The following is a 16,621-nucleotide window of genomic DNA, read 5'->3' as shown; positions in this document are numbered from 1 at the left end:
CTCTTTGTGTTTTTTTAACAGGCTTTTTGGATCTGATTTCAAAATGCAGCGCTTTTATCTGCTGAATTTGTGCCCATTTAGAAGTGTGTGCAGTCTGAACAGTGTTGCCCTAAATTGTTACATTGTCTCACTGAGTGTTCACATGTGAATATATGTGTGTATAAATCTCTTTCCAAAAAGTTGATTGTGTTCATCTGGACGCAGCGTTTCATATAAATTTCTTCAATAAAGCTGTAAGGGTTTACTGGAGGAGTCATAAAAAATAAGCAATGCATACAATACCTATTAACTGGAAATTAGCTTTTCCTAGAAAAACAAAGTTCCTTTCATCTTAAAACCAGATTTGGGTTTTATTGTTTCCAGTTGCGATGTGATATTCTTGCTATCATTTGGTGGTGGCTCAGTTCATCTCTTCCATCTGTAAGAATGTTTAGAAACTCAGTGGTTCGTGTCGTGCTCTCGCTGTGTCCCGCTCTTCCTCTGCTCGTGTTTCCTCTAATACCAAACGTCTGTGTTTACAGGGAGCCCCCGTGCTTCAGCCTCGGCCCTGCACTTCCCGTCTCCCTCCATCATCCAGCAGTCTAGCCCCTACTTCACCCACCCAACCATCCGCTATCACCACCACCCTGGACAGGATCCCCTGAAGGAATTTGTGCAGTTTGTCTGTGCCGATGGCTCAGGGCAGGCCGCTGGGCAGGTAAGACCGGCCACCAGTGAAAGGAGACATTACTATCAAACTCTTATCTTGCACCTTTATTACAGCAGTATGATAGAATACTGTGTGACGAGTTCTAAAAGACCGCCAACATGGAAAATTTAAATACAGTGGTCCCTCGTTTATCACGGAAGTTACGTTCTAAAAATGAAATCTGTGAAGTAGCCAATTTTATTTTTTACAATTATTATAGATGTTTTAAGGCTGTAAAACCCCTCACTACACACTTTATACACTTTTCTCAGACAGGCATGAACATTTTCACACTTTTCTCTCTTGTTTAAACACTCTCAAAGTTCAAACCTTCGTAGAAAAATAAGTCCAGTATTATAGAATGAAACCAAAGGCGGGGTGTCTTTGACGGTGCAAAACGTTTCGTCTACGTTGTTGTTTGTTGGGGAGAAAACTTACAAACATACAGTGCAGCACTTCAGAGTCACACTGCTAGCGATCGAAGATTTATGTAAGTTTGACAAGCTGAAAGCATTCTGTACTGTACAGGAGACACGGCACGAGATTGATTGACAATCGTCTACAGCCAATCAGGACGCAGAACACAATGCGCTTTAAAAAAACAACAACAAAAACATGGAAAATTGCAGAAAAAAAGCAAGGGACCACTGTATATTAGTGAAACAGTACAGCAAACGGAAGCAGTTATAGATAACTTTTGTGTACATAATGAAAACTACGTTTTTTACATTAAAATAAGTGTTTGTGGCTCATCTTTCTCAGTTAATTATAACTTAACATGATGTGAGGTTCACAAACTGAGAGGTATGCACATTATCCCTGAGGGGTTTTTTTCTCGAGTCATGTGACTGACAGATGTGATAGATATTCAAGAATAGTGCTTGTTTTAGTTTTAATCCTTCATCTTTAATTTTGGTGCTTGGAGTCTTTCTTTTTGTCTTAATTTGGAAATTTTGTTGTAATTGCACATCTTGATCATACCTCATTGGAATCTAATGACATATTTAAAAGTCCAAATTTGAATTTCAGAATAAAGCGTCGAATAGTCCTTAGATTCCAACTAGTTCAACTGTAACTATGGTCCTAAATTTGAAATCATGAATGAAACATTATACTATTACTTTGAATGAACAAGGAATGCCAGAGAGCTTCTTTGACGATGTGTCCACCTACATTATAGGAAAATATACCCACAGCGACACAAATACAGCACACGACACATTCGTTTACTCAGCTGGTCTACAAATCTTTGTACTGTCTTGTCGATGTCATTTTGCCGTTTCCTCTTTCAGACCCTGACGTTCCCCCTCCTCCTCTTTTTATTTCTTTCTTCTGCTCCACCCAACCCCTCAGAAATTATAACCATCAGCACGAGAATGAATCAGTCACGGCACACTTCAAGTCAAGCATACCCGCCCTGTGTTGTGTCATCGTGTTTCTGTTTTCATTTTTAGCCGTTCTGATTTTAGTTGAAGTTTTGGTTGTTTGGTGCTGCTGTTGTTGGTGGTGTTGTGCTTGTGTAGAAGAGTATCCTTCCATGGTTTTGATTTCTTGCCATCTTCTGGACGAACCCAGTCAAACAGTTTGCTCACTTCCCTCCTCCACTCCTCCTCCACCCGACACGGACCACCCCTGTGGAAACTCTCACCTTTAGCTCCAACTCCTACTCCTTTCAAACCCTGTGGTGATTATTATTTTTCACACCTTCATGAAAGATGCCGTCCACATACATCATTCCTTTGGTTGTTGTTTCCCACCCTCCTCCTCTTCCTCCTTCCACCATCGCTCCCCCCCTCCCACTCCTCCTCCCGCCGTCATGGATATTTTTTTGGACCTGGCCTCCCAAGCTGCGTCCTGTTTTCATTCCGTGTCTGCGGATTGTCGCATGTCGCCCTCCTGACCCTATTTGTGTTGTCTGCAGCCAAACGGGAGCGGCCAGAGCAAAATGCCAGGCTCCTTCTTGCTGCCTCCACCTCCCCCAGTGGCCCGCCCAGTGCCCCTTCCCATGCCCGACTCTAAACCCAACAGCACGCCCCCTGACGGCGGACTCTCCTCGCCCGCATCTCCGTGTAAGTGACCCCGCAGAGACCGTTCTCAAAACCAAACCAACACCAAAAAAAGAAATATTAAAAAACAAATCAGAAAACCCCAACCCTCTCCAGTCAAAGGACCTTTGTCAGTGTTCTTCCTCCAACTTCGTCCCATCATTGTGTATCCAGCATCGCATCTCCCTAGCCCCGTGGAAGCCAATAACAGCAAGTACAGAATATACTGTGGAGCACAATAGAGTAGATCAAGGCCATCAAAGGTTTGGCTCAAAGTAGTCTTCATTATGGACTTGTGTGGCATTCATCAGGGTTCTGTATTAGGTCCCATGAGTTTCAGGGGCTCTAGATGTTGAACCCATTTTGCGTGGCCTGGTGTGAGAAAGCTACATCACCGCTCCACTTCTTCTACTTCTAAATCCTCTTTTCTTCCTTCGCTGGGCTCATCGCTAAACCTCGTAAGAAGATTTTTATTTTTAATTCATTGTTGCTTATGAAAGGGCACAAATTTAGGGCAGTTAATTTATATGGACTCCAAAAACATTGCAGTAGAGATTGGGACACCTTATGGAATAACTTACCGGTACCTCTTTGGCTTTAGCTTCTTTTTGTTGCATGGTAGTTGTTAGAGAGTAAGAACAGGGTGTGCATTTAAATTTTTGTCAGTCATACAGTACATTCTCTCACCTGTGGTAGGAGGGGCACTGGATGGAGCACTTTTTTTGTTTGTTCTTAGCTCTCCTTCAAATATAGTGTTTTTGTTTTACCCCCAGTCAGCGTCTCAAAGTCTTCTATGTCTTATCTATGTTATTCCAATTCTTAGAAACACATGGATGTATATCTATCTTCCTTCCTGTCTCTCCTTCTTGTCCTCCCTTTCCTCCACTCAAACAGACACACATATGCACAAGTCTACACACTACATCTCTGAATACCTCAGTGAGATTCAGATTCTGGAGTCCGTAGGGTACCTCAAACTGCCCTAAATTTGTCAGAGACGTTGATGCCACTGGGTTTTAAATGTCCCTGACTCCTCAGTGTCAGAATTTCAGTGAGCATAATCGCTTCCAACTGAGTTTATCAAGTAGCCTTAATCACCCGGGGAGATCTGAGTTTGCATGCCAGATTTCCATGGGGTCTTAATGACCTCAATGATGTATAGCTGTACTTTTGGTAGAAGTAAGCGCCTGTTTCCCAAAATCTGTTAGGTTTAATATATGCCGTTTCATGTTGAAGCAATGACCATTTATAATGATTTGCTTTTTGGCCAAAGTTAGAAGAGAAAAAGTTTAAAAGATTTAAATCACTCAATCACATGAATGTAACGTCAGTTCGCTTAACTTAGAATCACGGTTTTAAACAGGTATGGCTATGTTTTGTTTTTGCTTAGTTTTTTTGGCTGTTTTGGAAAGTGCTAGCTATTTAGTCAAGTGTCAACATGCAGTGATAAAAAAACCCAAAAAAGTCACATAATAAAGTCAACACTGAAGTGCCAGAAAACGACTGACTTCAAAAGAGAGCTAAACCCATAGACTTCCATGTTCCTTAGTCTTGAAAAAGAAAAGGGTCCTGTCTTTATTTTATAATATAATTATTAAATAAAGAGTGAATTGTACTCTTTTAAAAGTAATTAAGGATTAAACAGATAGTTTGGCCGCTCTACTTGACAGATGAATGTCGAGAGAGTGGGCTGTGGCTGTATTTCTGGTTACTTTCAATAATTCTGGTAGAGGAATCTCTCACACTGACATGTTTGAGGTGTTGTTGCCTTTTAGAGAATTTTAGTGGATCAATCTAACAAATATCTTGGCCTGCTGTGTGGTTAATCAATTCTGGTGAGAGAAATTGAAATATTAATGGGTGCCGCTTGCTAGCCAATGCGTTCTTGCTAGCGTTACCTGATAAGCTAGCACTCTATGCTCAGCCGTGTGTGGTCACTTCTTTCTTTAAAAAAACAACAACATGGCAGCAGACAAAAAGATAAGGTTGGAGCTTTAAAAGAGTGCTTTACAAACCAATGGTGGTGTGACCATGGCTACATTCATCGCGTTTTATTCATGGTCAGTCTTAATGCTATGCTAAGCTAAGCAAACAGGTAGCTACATTGTGTTTAGCATACAGTCACGAAAGTAGTACAACTTTCTCCATTTAACTTTCATAGAATGAGTGTACACATTTACTTCCCAGAATTTGTAACTTTCCAGTTAAACCTCCATGAGAGGTTGCAGTGCTAGCTGTTTAGTTGGCACTGATGATTTTTTATCCTCCTTCTGTTTCCGTAGCATACTCCACGCCAGGCGCCACAGCTCCCAACAGGTTTGTCGGCATCGGATCACGGGACAACAACTTTCTGAACATCCCGCAGCAGACACAGGTAGGAGTTGGGTGATATACTGGCAGTTTTTCTCACTTTGTAGGAGAGTGAGGAGGAAACTCAGCTGTTTTCGCTGCAATTACTGGTCAAACTCTGGAAACTTATTAACTGTGTGGATGTACGCCAAAGTATTTCTTATTCCCTCACTGCCTGAAACCTGCTGCACGGTTTCTTCCACCTCTTCTCTCGCACCATCCCACAGCTCGCCATCAATGTGTGCATTTGTACATCTGTATTTTACAGTACGTGTGTGGTTTACCATATGCGCTCAACTGTTTATTTGGGACATATGGAGCCTACCCTTCAGGGTTCTTTACTCACAGCCTTTTTTTCTCTACTTGCTTCCTTTCCTTTCCCTCCTCTTGCCCCCCCCCCTTTTTTTTCCTACTTCACTTTCTCCTTCTTTTGAGCTTTACCGCACTTTGCTCACTCTCTGCCTTTTACTTTCTCCTTCTCTCACCTTCTTTCTTCCTCCCATTCACCACCCTGCACCTCATTCATGTGCCTCCTCCATTACCACCAGTACTTTTCTCATTAATGTCCAACCACACCCGCCTGGAGCCAGCTCAGCTCCACTCGTCGACACATGGAAACCATCTGAAACTGCTTTGCTGATCTCCTCCCTTGTTTCTCTGCCCTCTGTTCTCTCTCTTTTCTCCCTTTCCATTTCTGCCCCTCCGCTCATTATACTCCGCTCTTTACCCTTCATTGCTTCACTGTTCATCTCTTTTTATTCCATCACTTCATAAACGTCTTCTTTGCTGATGAAATGTTTACTTTCCTTAACTCTAAGTTGTTTCTGTTTTCTTGGAAGTGGAACTTTGCACACACCATGTGGCCAAATTGTGTGGACACGCGAACATCACATACAAACTGTATTTAATTGTTAAACATCAGGTTCAAGATCTGTGGGTATTAATCTGCTCCTCTAACTGCCTCCGCTCTTTAACCACAAGGCCATTATTGTGAGTTAAAGCACTGAATTTAGGCAATAAAGACTTGCAGTCAGGGTTCCCCTTAACGCCAAGTGAAGTTAATTCACATTAAAACTATTTCTTCATGGATCTGGTTCTGTGTGTAGCAGAATATCGGATTCCCCAAACTGTTGCCAACACATTGTTGTCAAAAATATTACTTACCGCTATGTCTTTGGTTTTATTAGGCCTAAACCATAAAAACATTTAAAAAAATATAGCACCAAGAACACAAATGTATTTGGACAGAGGTAACCAAATACTTCTGGCTATGTGTCTCATAGAAAAGTTGAGATGTTCTGTACCGACTCAGACAAATTGTCTGAAATATGGTTTTACTTTTCAGTGCATAGCTAAAACACACACGGCACCAACTGTTTACACGTGTCTCTGCAGTGACATGAAAAGATTAATGGTCCACTTTAAAACTAAAGGATCAATTACAAAACAAAGATCCTCTCAAAAACGAGCCTGTGGCGGCTGAGGACCAGCGGTGGGCTTTGTCCTCCCTCTAGTGGCAAACGTTGGGTGCTACATCCAGGCGAGACGAGAAACTAGATACCAGCAGGGCAAGGCGAGAGGGGAAATGGAGGGAACAGAGCAACAGAGAGTTTCGGCCCCTATAGAAGTCACGTCCTGGCCGTCTCGTTACCCCCGGCAACCAGACATGATGTCATAGCCAGTTGATCTTGAATTTGAGAAGGGGTTGCTCGAGAGGGGAGCAGGAAAGAAAAGAGGGTGGTCACTGTCTGCTGCCAAGGATTTAGTGGGAGTGTTCACGGGAGATAGATGGATTGTGTGTGTCTGTAAGCACATACACAGAAGGACAGAGAGGCAGAGTAACTAAGAAGGGAGAAGTTACAATGCCCAAGGCCTGCTGGGACCGTGCCCAAGGGGAGTAGGGTAGCTGAGAAGGGCAGGAGGCAGGAGGGAGGCGGGGGGGGTATTCATGCGACCTGTTAGAGTCAAACAAAACAAAAGGCTGCTTCCCTGGAGGCGCAGAGTAGTTTCCAAGGCTTGACTTCTAGAATGTTGGTGCAACAGGCCACAGTGCCAGATCCTGGAGGCCAAGCAGGGCAGCCAACAACAGTGGCGGTGACCCATTTCTGCTCCTTGCTCATGCTGAGGAGAAGAAAACTCAACGTGAAGAAGGCACAAGTGACAGAGAGCGCCAGACTGCTATCTCCCTGCTGCTGCTTGGCTATTAGGAGCTATTAACTACTCAGCCAAATTCAAGACATACTGTACTTCTCTCCAGAAATGAACAGACTCGATGGTAATAAGCTGGGCTAGAGGCCCAGATGACAGTTCTGTCATTCACTGTATTTAAAAACTAGAGGAACCCCCTGAAGCCAAAAGCCAACACGGTGTGCAGACATTTTCAGAAACCATTTGTGGTGCAGTTGCTCTTTGGATGGTCATTCTTTATACAGCTATACCCTGGTGACAGGTGTGGCTAGAGGCATTGTTTTCAGGTTGATCATCCATGCTCAGAGGTGAAGGTCACAGCAACCTCATGTGAGAAAACACCTTTAATTTGGCAGGAATGTTCACTTAGACTAAAGGATGAACTGATTCGGATTTGGTGCAAATTCTTGTGTATTTACTCGAATTAACTTTCACACCAGTGTGTTAGAATAAAAGATGGTAGCATTCCATAACAAACAGGTCATCATATTTTTCTTCAAACACATTTATGGGCATTATTGACGCGATAACTAAGAAACAGAAGAGAATATTGTGATGATGTTTAACATTTGGTAGGATTGACTGCACTAACCTTTACTGGCCAACAGTAAAGAGTCAGACACGCAGGTAAACTGCAGCTTCACTGGTTGGTGGAAGCATGCAGCTGCAAAGTGGTAATCCCAGTTTATTTTGAACAAACACAGTGAGTCACATTTTGTGCAGGAATGCATAAAGTTTATTTAAGCTGTTTACTATTTTTGTCACTAACATAATCTCATCCCGTCTTTCCCTCTCTATTCTTTTTCAGTCTTGGTTCCTCTGACAAGATCTGTGTGCAAACCAGCAACTAGAATTCTTTCTTTACAATCAGAAATAGAAAAACAACAACAAAAAAAACAGAGAAACAACCCGCAGGATAATAATTGTCCTCCAACCAACCCACCGACTGGCCCTGACAGTATGTCTCACCTGATACAAAATGTAACCAAGCAACGCAGGAAATTACAGCAGCATGACGCTTATAGTGGAACTCTGGACTTATTTACACACAGTCAGAGGCAGGACCCGTTTCGAGCAAAGATGGATACATTGAAAGACGAATAGATGGACAAGAGGATGCCGGGATGACAGGGAGAAGGGGGGGGGTAAGGGGACAGCAGCAGCAAGGAGGCATCTCTCCTCAAACCACCGAACCAGCACAGCACAGCAGCGCAGGAGGAACCTGAGGATGAAAAGCCGTCGGCTTCTCCTACTTTATAAAGACGCATTGTGTAACAAATGGCTTAGAAAAATCAGTTGTCTAGCAAATACAAATTCAAGTCACAGTCTAATCAAAGCAATTCGGTTTCCAGGGAAAGCTGCAGTCCACGCTCCTGTGATGTCTGTCATCACTCAAAACAAAATCCAAATGACCAATGTTTCTATCCTTCTGAATGACCTAAAATAGCCCCTTTCACCCTACTACTAACTAGTGACCATGCCAAAACTTGATTAAGGGTTGCACTACAAGCTGAATCAATTAACACTAATCTTAAAGATGTGCACTATTTACCTACAAGGCATGGGAGGTAAACCAGACTTGCCTATTTTACAAGTTTTAAAGAGGAAACAAACCCGAGGTACAAGAAGCCTTCACACGTCCTCAACCCCCATCTTTCAGTTCGACAGATCATTGGCCTCCGCTCACTCTCATGTCTCCCCGCATGACACACATTCAGAACAATCACTCAGTCTGTGCCATGACCACAGCATGTATGAAAACACACACACACACACATACACACACGTGCCCAGTCTCACATTTAGGTTGTAGTATTTATAGGTGGTGGTGTTGTGTTATTTCATTCTTATTTTTTAAGCCCAGTGAAGTCTTTCTACCATAATTAGATATCCAAACATTGTGCACACACAGACACACACACACACTGAAAATCACAGTGTGACTATATAATTACTGACAGCTTCACAGCTATAGGCAGCAGCTATTGGTTCCCAATTTGCCCTTATGTAATGTAGATGAATGATTTTATTATCTCTCGTGTGTTCTCTTATTTGAATTTATTCCTTTTTTGGATTTGTACTATTTTATAATTGTTTTGTATTTGAATGACAGCACCTTAAAGAGAAACACAGTCAGAAGCGGTATGTTGAAGCAGTGGAGACAGGGTGGTTAGCTAACCCCGATTGAGTAGTGCTTGCAAAAACGTTTGGGAAATATGCTTATTTGGTATTTTTTTCCAGGGAGTTGAGATGAGGGGATTGATACCACTACATCATACAGCTGGTTGGCTTGGCTTAGGTTAGCTGCCTTGGTTCTGTTCAAAGGTAATAAAACCACCAAACCTGCACCCCCAGTGACCGTTTTGATTATGTGATGATTTTATATCTATGTATCCATGCAAAAGATGAGCAGTTTTAAGAGGGTTTAGACCTGGAACCCATTTGCTCATTTTTTTGGGAGTGTTCAAATCAACTCTGCGACAGTTTAGACGGCAGCTCAGGTGTTTTGTAGCTTTGGAGTGCAGTGTCATGTGAAAACCTGGAGTTAATCCTGTGAGAATCCTAGAAAGAACAAAGCATTTGAAAGTAATCCACTGGGAAACGAGTGTCGATTGTATATGTTAAGTTGAGCTTTTTGGCAGTTGGACATCATAAGCTAACTGTGGCTTTGACTTAAAACCCGGGAACACAGGGTAGCCACATGCAAAAGCATGACTGCTTCACTAGAAATTCAGCCAGAGTTTATATCAATGAAGACTTCAGTTTAGTGATTGAGACCATAAATTTATTACAAAAGTACTTCTTGAGGTCAGAAATGAAGTGATACGGAGGATCGTTTCCTCATAGACTTGGATACAATCAGATTTCATTTTGCAAACAGAGGAGTCGCCCCCTGCTGGCCATTAGAAAAAGCCCAGGTTTTCAGCACTTCTGCTCTAGCCTCACTTTCCACCAGAGGTGGAGGATATATTTCCTTAGTTGCCATTCTAGTACATTGGAACTACCCTGACTAATTCAATTTAATTTAATTTTATTTATATAACGCCAAATCGCAATGCCAGTTGCCTCAAGGTGCTGATAATTTTAAGGTAAAGACCCTACAATAATACAGAGAAAACCCCAGTAATCACATGACCCCTATGAGCAAGTGCTTGGTGACATTGGGAAGGAAAAACTTCCCTCTAACAGGAAGAAACCTCCAGCAGAATCAGGGATCTGCTGCGACTGTTTGGGGTGAAAGGAGGAAAATTCACACGATTTCGGGGACCCTCGTTACCTTTGAACAGAGCCAGGCTAGCTGCTTCATGTGAAGGTGACCTAACTGGCAGCTAGCTGTGGCGCCATATCAACACGAGTGGTATGAATTTTCTCAGACTTCCATCGAACAAGCATATTTTCCAAAGAGTTGTTTTCCATTGACGCGGTTCGCTCGTTCTCAGTGCCAGATGAACGTCTCCTGTAGGACAACACAATGCAGGGTTTTGACAATCACAGGAAGCTTATTTTTCTGGGAGATCGCCTGCTCGGCCGTAACGGTCAGGGGAAGAAGACAAAATAGTCGCGCCTACTATTTGGATCCAGGTACAGCTAGTGGCTGCTGGTGGGGATGTACGAGTGATAGAAAACAGACCTGAGGAGGGAAGGTTGCTGAAGATGGGACCCAGAGTAAAGGAGAGAGTAGCTCTTCTTTCTGTCTCCCTAAAGTTTACCCTGTTGTTTACACTCCCAGACGAGCCGCTGCTCCAAGAGCAGAGGGGGCCACACTGCGGAGCAAAATGAATATGTGACATATCTGGCTGTTTTTGGAGAGAGGGGACGAGAGCCGAGGCTTAGCAGTAGGACGGATCACGGGTGTGCCCGTTTAAACGCCGGTGCACAGGATCAGGTAAAGGCTGCTTGGTAGTGTTGGATATAGCATTCCCACAACACACACTTACACGCACACACACGCACCAGCACTCCCCCTGAGCTATGGTGAATGGAAGAGCCCTTATAGATCAAAAAACTGCACTAATACAATCATGCCAGCCAACCTTATCAGACTTTTTTTTGTAATGGTTACAATAGATCGACCACCACTTAGTATTGCAAATCAGTGGATGTATTACTGGGATGGAATCACACTTGCAGAGCACAGATCGCCACTTCTTTAAAAAAAACTCCACACAGACTTACGAAGACCACTCACTACTAACACGTCCCCCGTGCCCGACTGAATTCAAAGGGAAGTCTTAGAGATAGACAATCTGAGGAGGCCTTTATGCTTTCAATCATTATCTACAACTATACAGAGAATCAGCCCACAAATTTAGCCCTACTAAAAAGCTAATCACCCATCCAACCTCACAAAATAACTGGACTGCCTGGCCACGTTCTTCACTGCAGGGAAAAGCGCGACATAGCTGGCCAATCGATGGCGATCATCTCATCAGCTTCGTAGAGAGATCTAGCTCCGCTGAGTAAGACATTAACGACGGCTAAAGGTGATTTCTTTTCTAATCTATGGAAGTGCCTCTGTATTCCCATTATGCAATTTGTCAAACATGAATTCAGGTTCTTTTTCTCACATATAAGCTATAGTGAATGGTGGAAAAAAAAATCATTTATGTCAGTAGGGGGAGAAAAAAACACGGTGACAGCTCACTAGATAATCACAAGCATCTTTATATATAATACACATATATATTTATAGATATATACTTTTTTTATTTGCAAGATAAGCTCTGTGGCAGTCTAGTTATTTTTTGAAGCATGGCGTACATCGCACAGTCATAGGATGCATCTCAGAAAAAAACCACACACACAGAAAAAGCTGATTTGAGCTAAAGTACCAGTTTCTAAACCCGCTCACACCCGCGTTACAGGACATAAAGCTAAAGGACGGCAAACACAACAGTAGACACATAGACAACAAGTGATGATGACGTAGTTGAGGTTAAAAAAAGATAAAGCAGATTAGGTTTTGTTGTTTTCTTTCTTGTCTTGATGGGAAGTATTGTTATTGAAACTAAATGATGTATGTTGATTGAGCCATGTGCAATGCCTTGGTAGAGGAATTGTGTTTGTTTGTTAGCGATTGTTTGAGGGTGTCACACAAAAAGAGGGAAACCCTCTTCTTTTTTTTTGTTTTGTTTCATCTTTTTTGGGGGGAGGGGGGCTTTTGTTTGTTTTAAAGTCCACCTGCTCTGGGACTCTAAATATGAGAGCAGCGAGAAAAAAAAAAAAAAAAAAATCCCAGTCTTTGTAAGTAAGTTTGGGGAAATTATTTTACATTTTTTTGTTCATTTTTAAAAACAAAAAAACTTCATTTCTATCCATTTGTTTTCAAAAACCGTGGGAGGGCTGAAGGAACAATTTTGCAACTCGTAAAATATATATCACTATGAAAACTGGTGCTTTCGTAAAAGAATAAAGTACATTCAGTCTCTATTATACATAAATAATAATAAACAAGAACTAAGTGTTATCATAAAAAAAGCAAATTTTAGGAAAACGTGCGTTATTCTATTTCTCTTTTTGTATTTACCGAGGGAGGGGGGCGGGGGGGTGAGAGGTTCATTGTAGGACAAAAGGCATTTTTCCTCCCAGAACTTTATCGCCACTGCAGCACAAAAAAACAGGGAAAAAATGATAATCACGTCAGATCTTGTGTTTTTTTTTCTTTCTTTTTTTTCTCCATCATGTTGTGTCCAACACATCTAGTGTGGGACAAAGACAAGATCTTCCCCATTTTTGGGAGATGCACAAGTACGGATTCCCCAGTCTAAACCACCAATGATGACGTCCATAGAAATAAAAAAAATGTTTATTTTATTTTGTTTTTTTGATGTAAATGTCTTCTTGTTTAAAAAAAAAAAAGAAAGAAAGAAAGAGGGAATTAGCGGCCTCTGTCTGGCTGGGGGGGTGCTGTCATCAATTTACCAACAATGTGAACCCTACCCCCCTATCCCAACCCTCCACACACACACACACACATGCACGCACACACACATGCACACACCACCATCCTCCCCCAATCCCCTTCCCCGCTGTAAATGATTATAAATATTTGTTTGGTGATGTAGTGTTATAGACTCAGAGCATCTTTAAAGGTTGTCCCTAAAAAGTGCCTTTTGTTCACAGATTCCATCTTGTAATCCTGAGTGCCCATCTCAAAAAAAAAAGTCCCCTCCTTCATGCTTCTTCTGTATCTTTCTCTTCCTATCTTCAGAGCTTTTTCAAGCAGTATACATAGTACTAAAGGAAATTGGTGTGATTTAGTTCCTCTTTTTATTGTTGAATTAAGAAAAGACGTAAAAAAAAAAAGACAAAACCTAAAAACCAAAAAAAAAGAATATTTTCTGTCTTGCTTCTCTTCCTCTGTATCTTGTTGTCTGTCTATCTTGGACACTGGAGTAGTCTGTAGCCGCGTACCCTTCTCCCACTTCCTTCCCCCCTCCTTCCTTTTCTCCCTTTTCTCTGAACGGCGGGGTTAAAAAAAAAAAGAAGAAGAATACGCAAAGGTTTTTTTTTTTCTTTTGTTGTCTGAGCAGAATGCAGTTAGCTCACATGTTATTCTTGTCTGTACGCTTCACATTGTATTACCATACCCATCTTCTTCAGCTTCTCCATTCAAACAGCTAATGTAAGTGAACAAGTTACACCACAGGGCTCTGGGCTGTGCTGAGGACAAGGGCAAAGGATTAAAAAAAAAGAAAGAAAGGTGGAGGGATAAAAGCACGAGGAATGTGATATTGGGCTTTAGGCGAGGGCGTGACCAGCAGGACTGCTAGCGTAGGCAGGTTTGTTCGTTTGCAGGTTTCCTTGTTTGTATTTTTTAATTGAATTTCAAATTTTTTTATTATTTTGTCTTGATGGATGATGCATTAAGACCTGGTTATGCATCTTTCTAGTGGTTGAATGAGAACAGCTCTTGTAAAGAGAAGAAAAAAACATGAAAAATGACTGAAAGCACCTTAAAAACAGAGCGGTGCCACAGCACAGAGACTGAGATTCAGCACAATTCTTATAAAATGTGACTTATCGATCCATCACCATCCACCAAAGTCATGTGGTTCCAAATCCTGTAAACATTAGATGTAAGCACCGTGAGGTTCCACCAGCAAAATCGAGAGAAAGGAAGAAAAAAGAAGTATATGCAACCTTTAAATTTCTTTTTTTTTTTTGCGTTAAGCGAATGAAGCCAGCAGCAGTATTATCAGCGAAGCCTTGACGAGTGAAAGCGCCATAGCTGAGAAGCCACATCAGAGACGAACAGGTCACACAGCAGAGCGAGTGTGTGTGTGTGTGTGTGTGTGTGTGTGTGCTTTAGTCGAGAGGCAGGTGTCTGCAGTATCCGACCCCTGCACCGTTCAAGAGCCCAGTCGGACCCTGTGGCCCAACCGTCAGCATGTTTCACTTTTAAGTTTTCCTCGCTCAGTTTCTATCACTTTTTTAAAGGATGCTGTTTAGCGATATAGTGACTGAGCTCCCAAGCTAGACTAACCCCGCCACACCCTAAACCCCGCCCACCGCAAGTGCCCCTCCCCTCCTTCCCCTCTGTCAGAGCCGCGTCCCATCCTCAGACACACCTCCCAGAGCCCATGGTGAAATGCATGTGTTAATTACAGTTTCTTTTCCATAATAATAATAAAAACACAGTTTGAAAAGAGCAACACCTTTACTTGATTGAATAAAAGGATGTTCTTGACTGTATCTGCCTGTGTCGCCTGTCTTTATTACCTCGTCAGTTCTGCAAGAGGAGAAACACTCTGAACAGAAATGCTGTGTAACTGCCTGCTGGGGGAAATTGGATACCGCACATGCATCTACTAGGAGGCCGAGGGGTAGCACTGGTGGCTGGCAGGTTTTTGGAAACCAGATGTGACCAGATGTGATGCTGGGTAACAACTCCTACTTTAGTAGGAATTGGGTAACAACCAAATTTACAGAGCAGAGCTGTTCTAGGACTGAGCCCATAAACTCAACAGGAAGATGTTTGCAGAGGTTGGGGTCGGATTTACTAACACGTTGTTCCAGCTCAAACTGGGCTTCAGTTTAAAATAAAAATACAGATTTAATTGATGTGTTACTACCAGTGTTGGGCAAGTTACTTTGAAAAAGTAATTAATTGTTACTAGTTACTTCTTCAAAAAAGTAACTGAGTTAGTAACTGAGTTACAAGATTCTAAAAGTGATTAACTACTTGAAAAGTAACTATTGCGTTACTTTGCGTTAAACATGTTTAACCCTCTGGGGTCCAGGGTATAATTGGCTATTTTTGACTACTTTTGATTTTCCCTCCGCATTTTACCTTTAAAAACTATTGACTTTGCCTTGTTTGGTATCATCCTTTTCAGCACAACCTCACGTGTCTGAATTTACAGTTATGTTTTCATTTTGACATACTGTATTAACACAATTGATCTAAAATCAGACAAAAAACATAAAATCCGAGTAGAAAGTTACATTTTTTTTACTGTAACAACCACAAACATGTTTATTGAATCATATTTCATAACTTTAAATGCAAATATAAATTGTCAATTTTAAAATCATATGCACAAGTTTTGCAAACAAAGTTATTTGCAGCCATTTACCTTTTACCCTTTTTTATAACCATTTCAAACTATTTACAGAACCATCAGGTGTTCTGCATTCAATAAGATGCCACACAAATTATTTGTGCCAAAAAAAATCCAAAAGAATAATTTCTGTCCACTATAAAGGAGAACATCACAGCCTGATACCTGCAGGCCTGACAGCAGGTGTATCACTGCTGTTTCTACCTGCAGACAGCAGTCGCCTCATTGTTCTGACCCACAACACAAAACTATCCACAACACTACACACTAACTACACAAGACAACACATTAACTACACACTCCAAACACGCTAAACGTCACAAATCTCTCACATCTCAAAACTCGTGCTCTCTCTTTTTCTGCTCTCTCTCTCTCTCTCTCTCTCTCTCGCTGTCACTCCTAAAACTTCCCCCTCTTCCTAAACAACCAAATGTCATGTTGCCATATCATTTTTTGATTAGTCCACATGGTGCATTTTTCCACCAACACGAACGGGCTGTTTTTTAATTTTTTGGTCATAAGCAGAGAGTGCTCGCTAGCGCTGTCCTTAGACAGTAAACGTGACGAAACTATTCAGGAAAAAAACCATATATATTGTTTATCATGACTCTGGTTTTACGTGGCCTATCAACACAATTTAAAAACTGGTATATATTACCTTGTTGCTTTGTCTTTAAGTGGTCATGTGATTGGCTTACCACAACTACTTTATTCTTCCTCAGTCAAACAGCAGCACTCATGCCACTGTTTTGCCCCCCTGAGCAACAGGTGTTGTGCCAAAATGTGAT

The 16,621-nt window shown here is 41.8% G+C and overlaps 1 protein-coding gene across 22 annotated transcripts in view; it reads left to right on the top strand.

Annotated features, from left to right (window-relative positions):
* Positions 1-14,964, top strand: part of nfixb (nuclear factor I/Xb) — a 149,185-nt gene extending 134,221 nt beyond the window's left edge. For 17 of the 22 annotated variants that reach the window (XM_025906729.1, XM_025906724.1, XM_025906722.1 and 14 more), the window contains 4 exons: positions 522-697; positions 2,610-2,757; positions 5,016-5,107; positions 8,078-14,964. In XM_025906729.1, coding sequence (XP_025762514.1) covers positions 522-697; positions 2,610-2,757; positions 5,016-5,107; positions 8,078-8,092 — 431 coding nt within the window. In that variant the 3' untranslated portion in view covers positions 8,093-14,964. The remainder of the gene's footprint in view (positions 1-521; positions 698-2,609; positions 2,758-5,015; positions 5,108-8,077) is intronic. The other 5 variants (XM_025906741.1, XM_025906740.1, XM_025906738.1 and 2 more) reach the window with 1 other exon arrangement.
* Positions 14,965-16,621: the final 1,657 nt, after the last annotated feature.

Source organism: Oreochromis niloticus, linkage group LG4, assembly GCF_001858045.2.
Source record: "Oreochromis niloticus isolate F11D_XX linkage group LG4, O_niloticus_UMD_NMBU, whole genome shotgun sequence".
Taxonomy (NCBI): domain Eukaryota; kingdom Metazoa; phylum Chordata; class Actinopteri; order Cichliformes; family Cichlidae; genus Oreochromis; species Oreochromis niloticus.
Note: the sequence above shows the minus strand (reverse complement) of the source record. Positions and strands in the feature narration are given on the sequence as shown.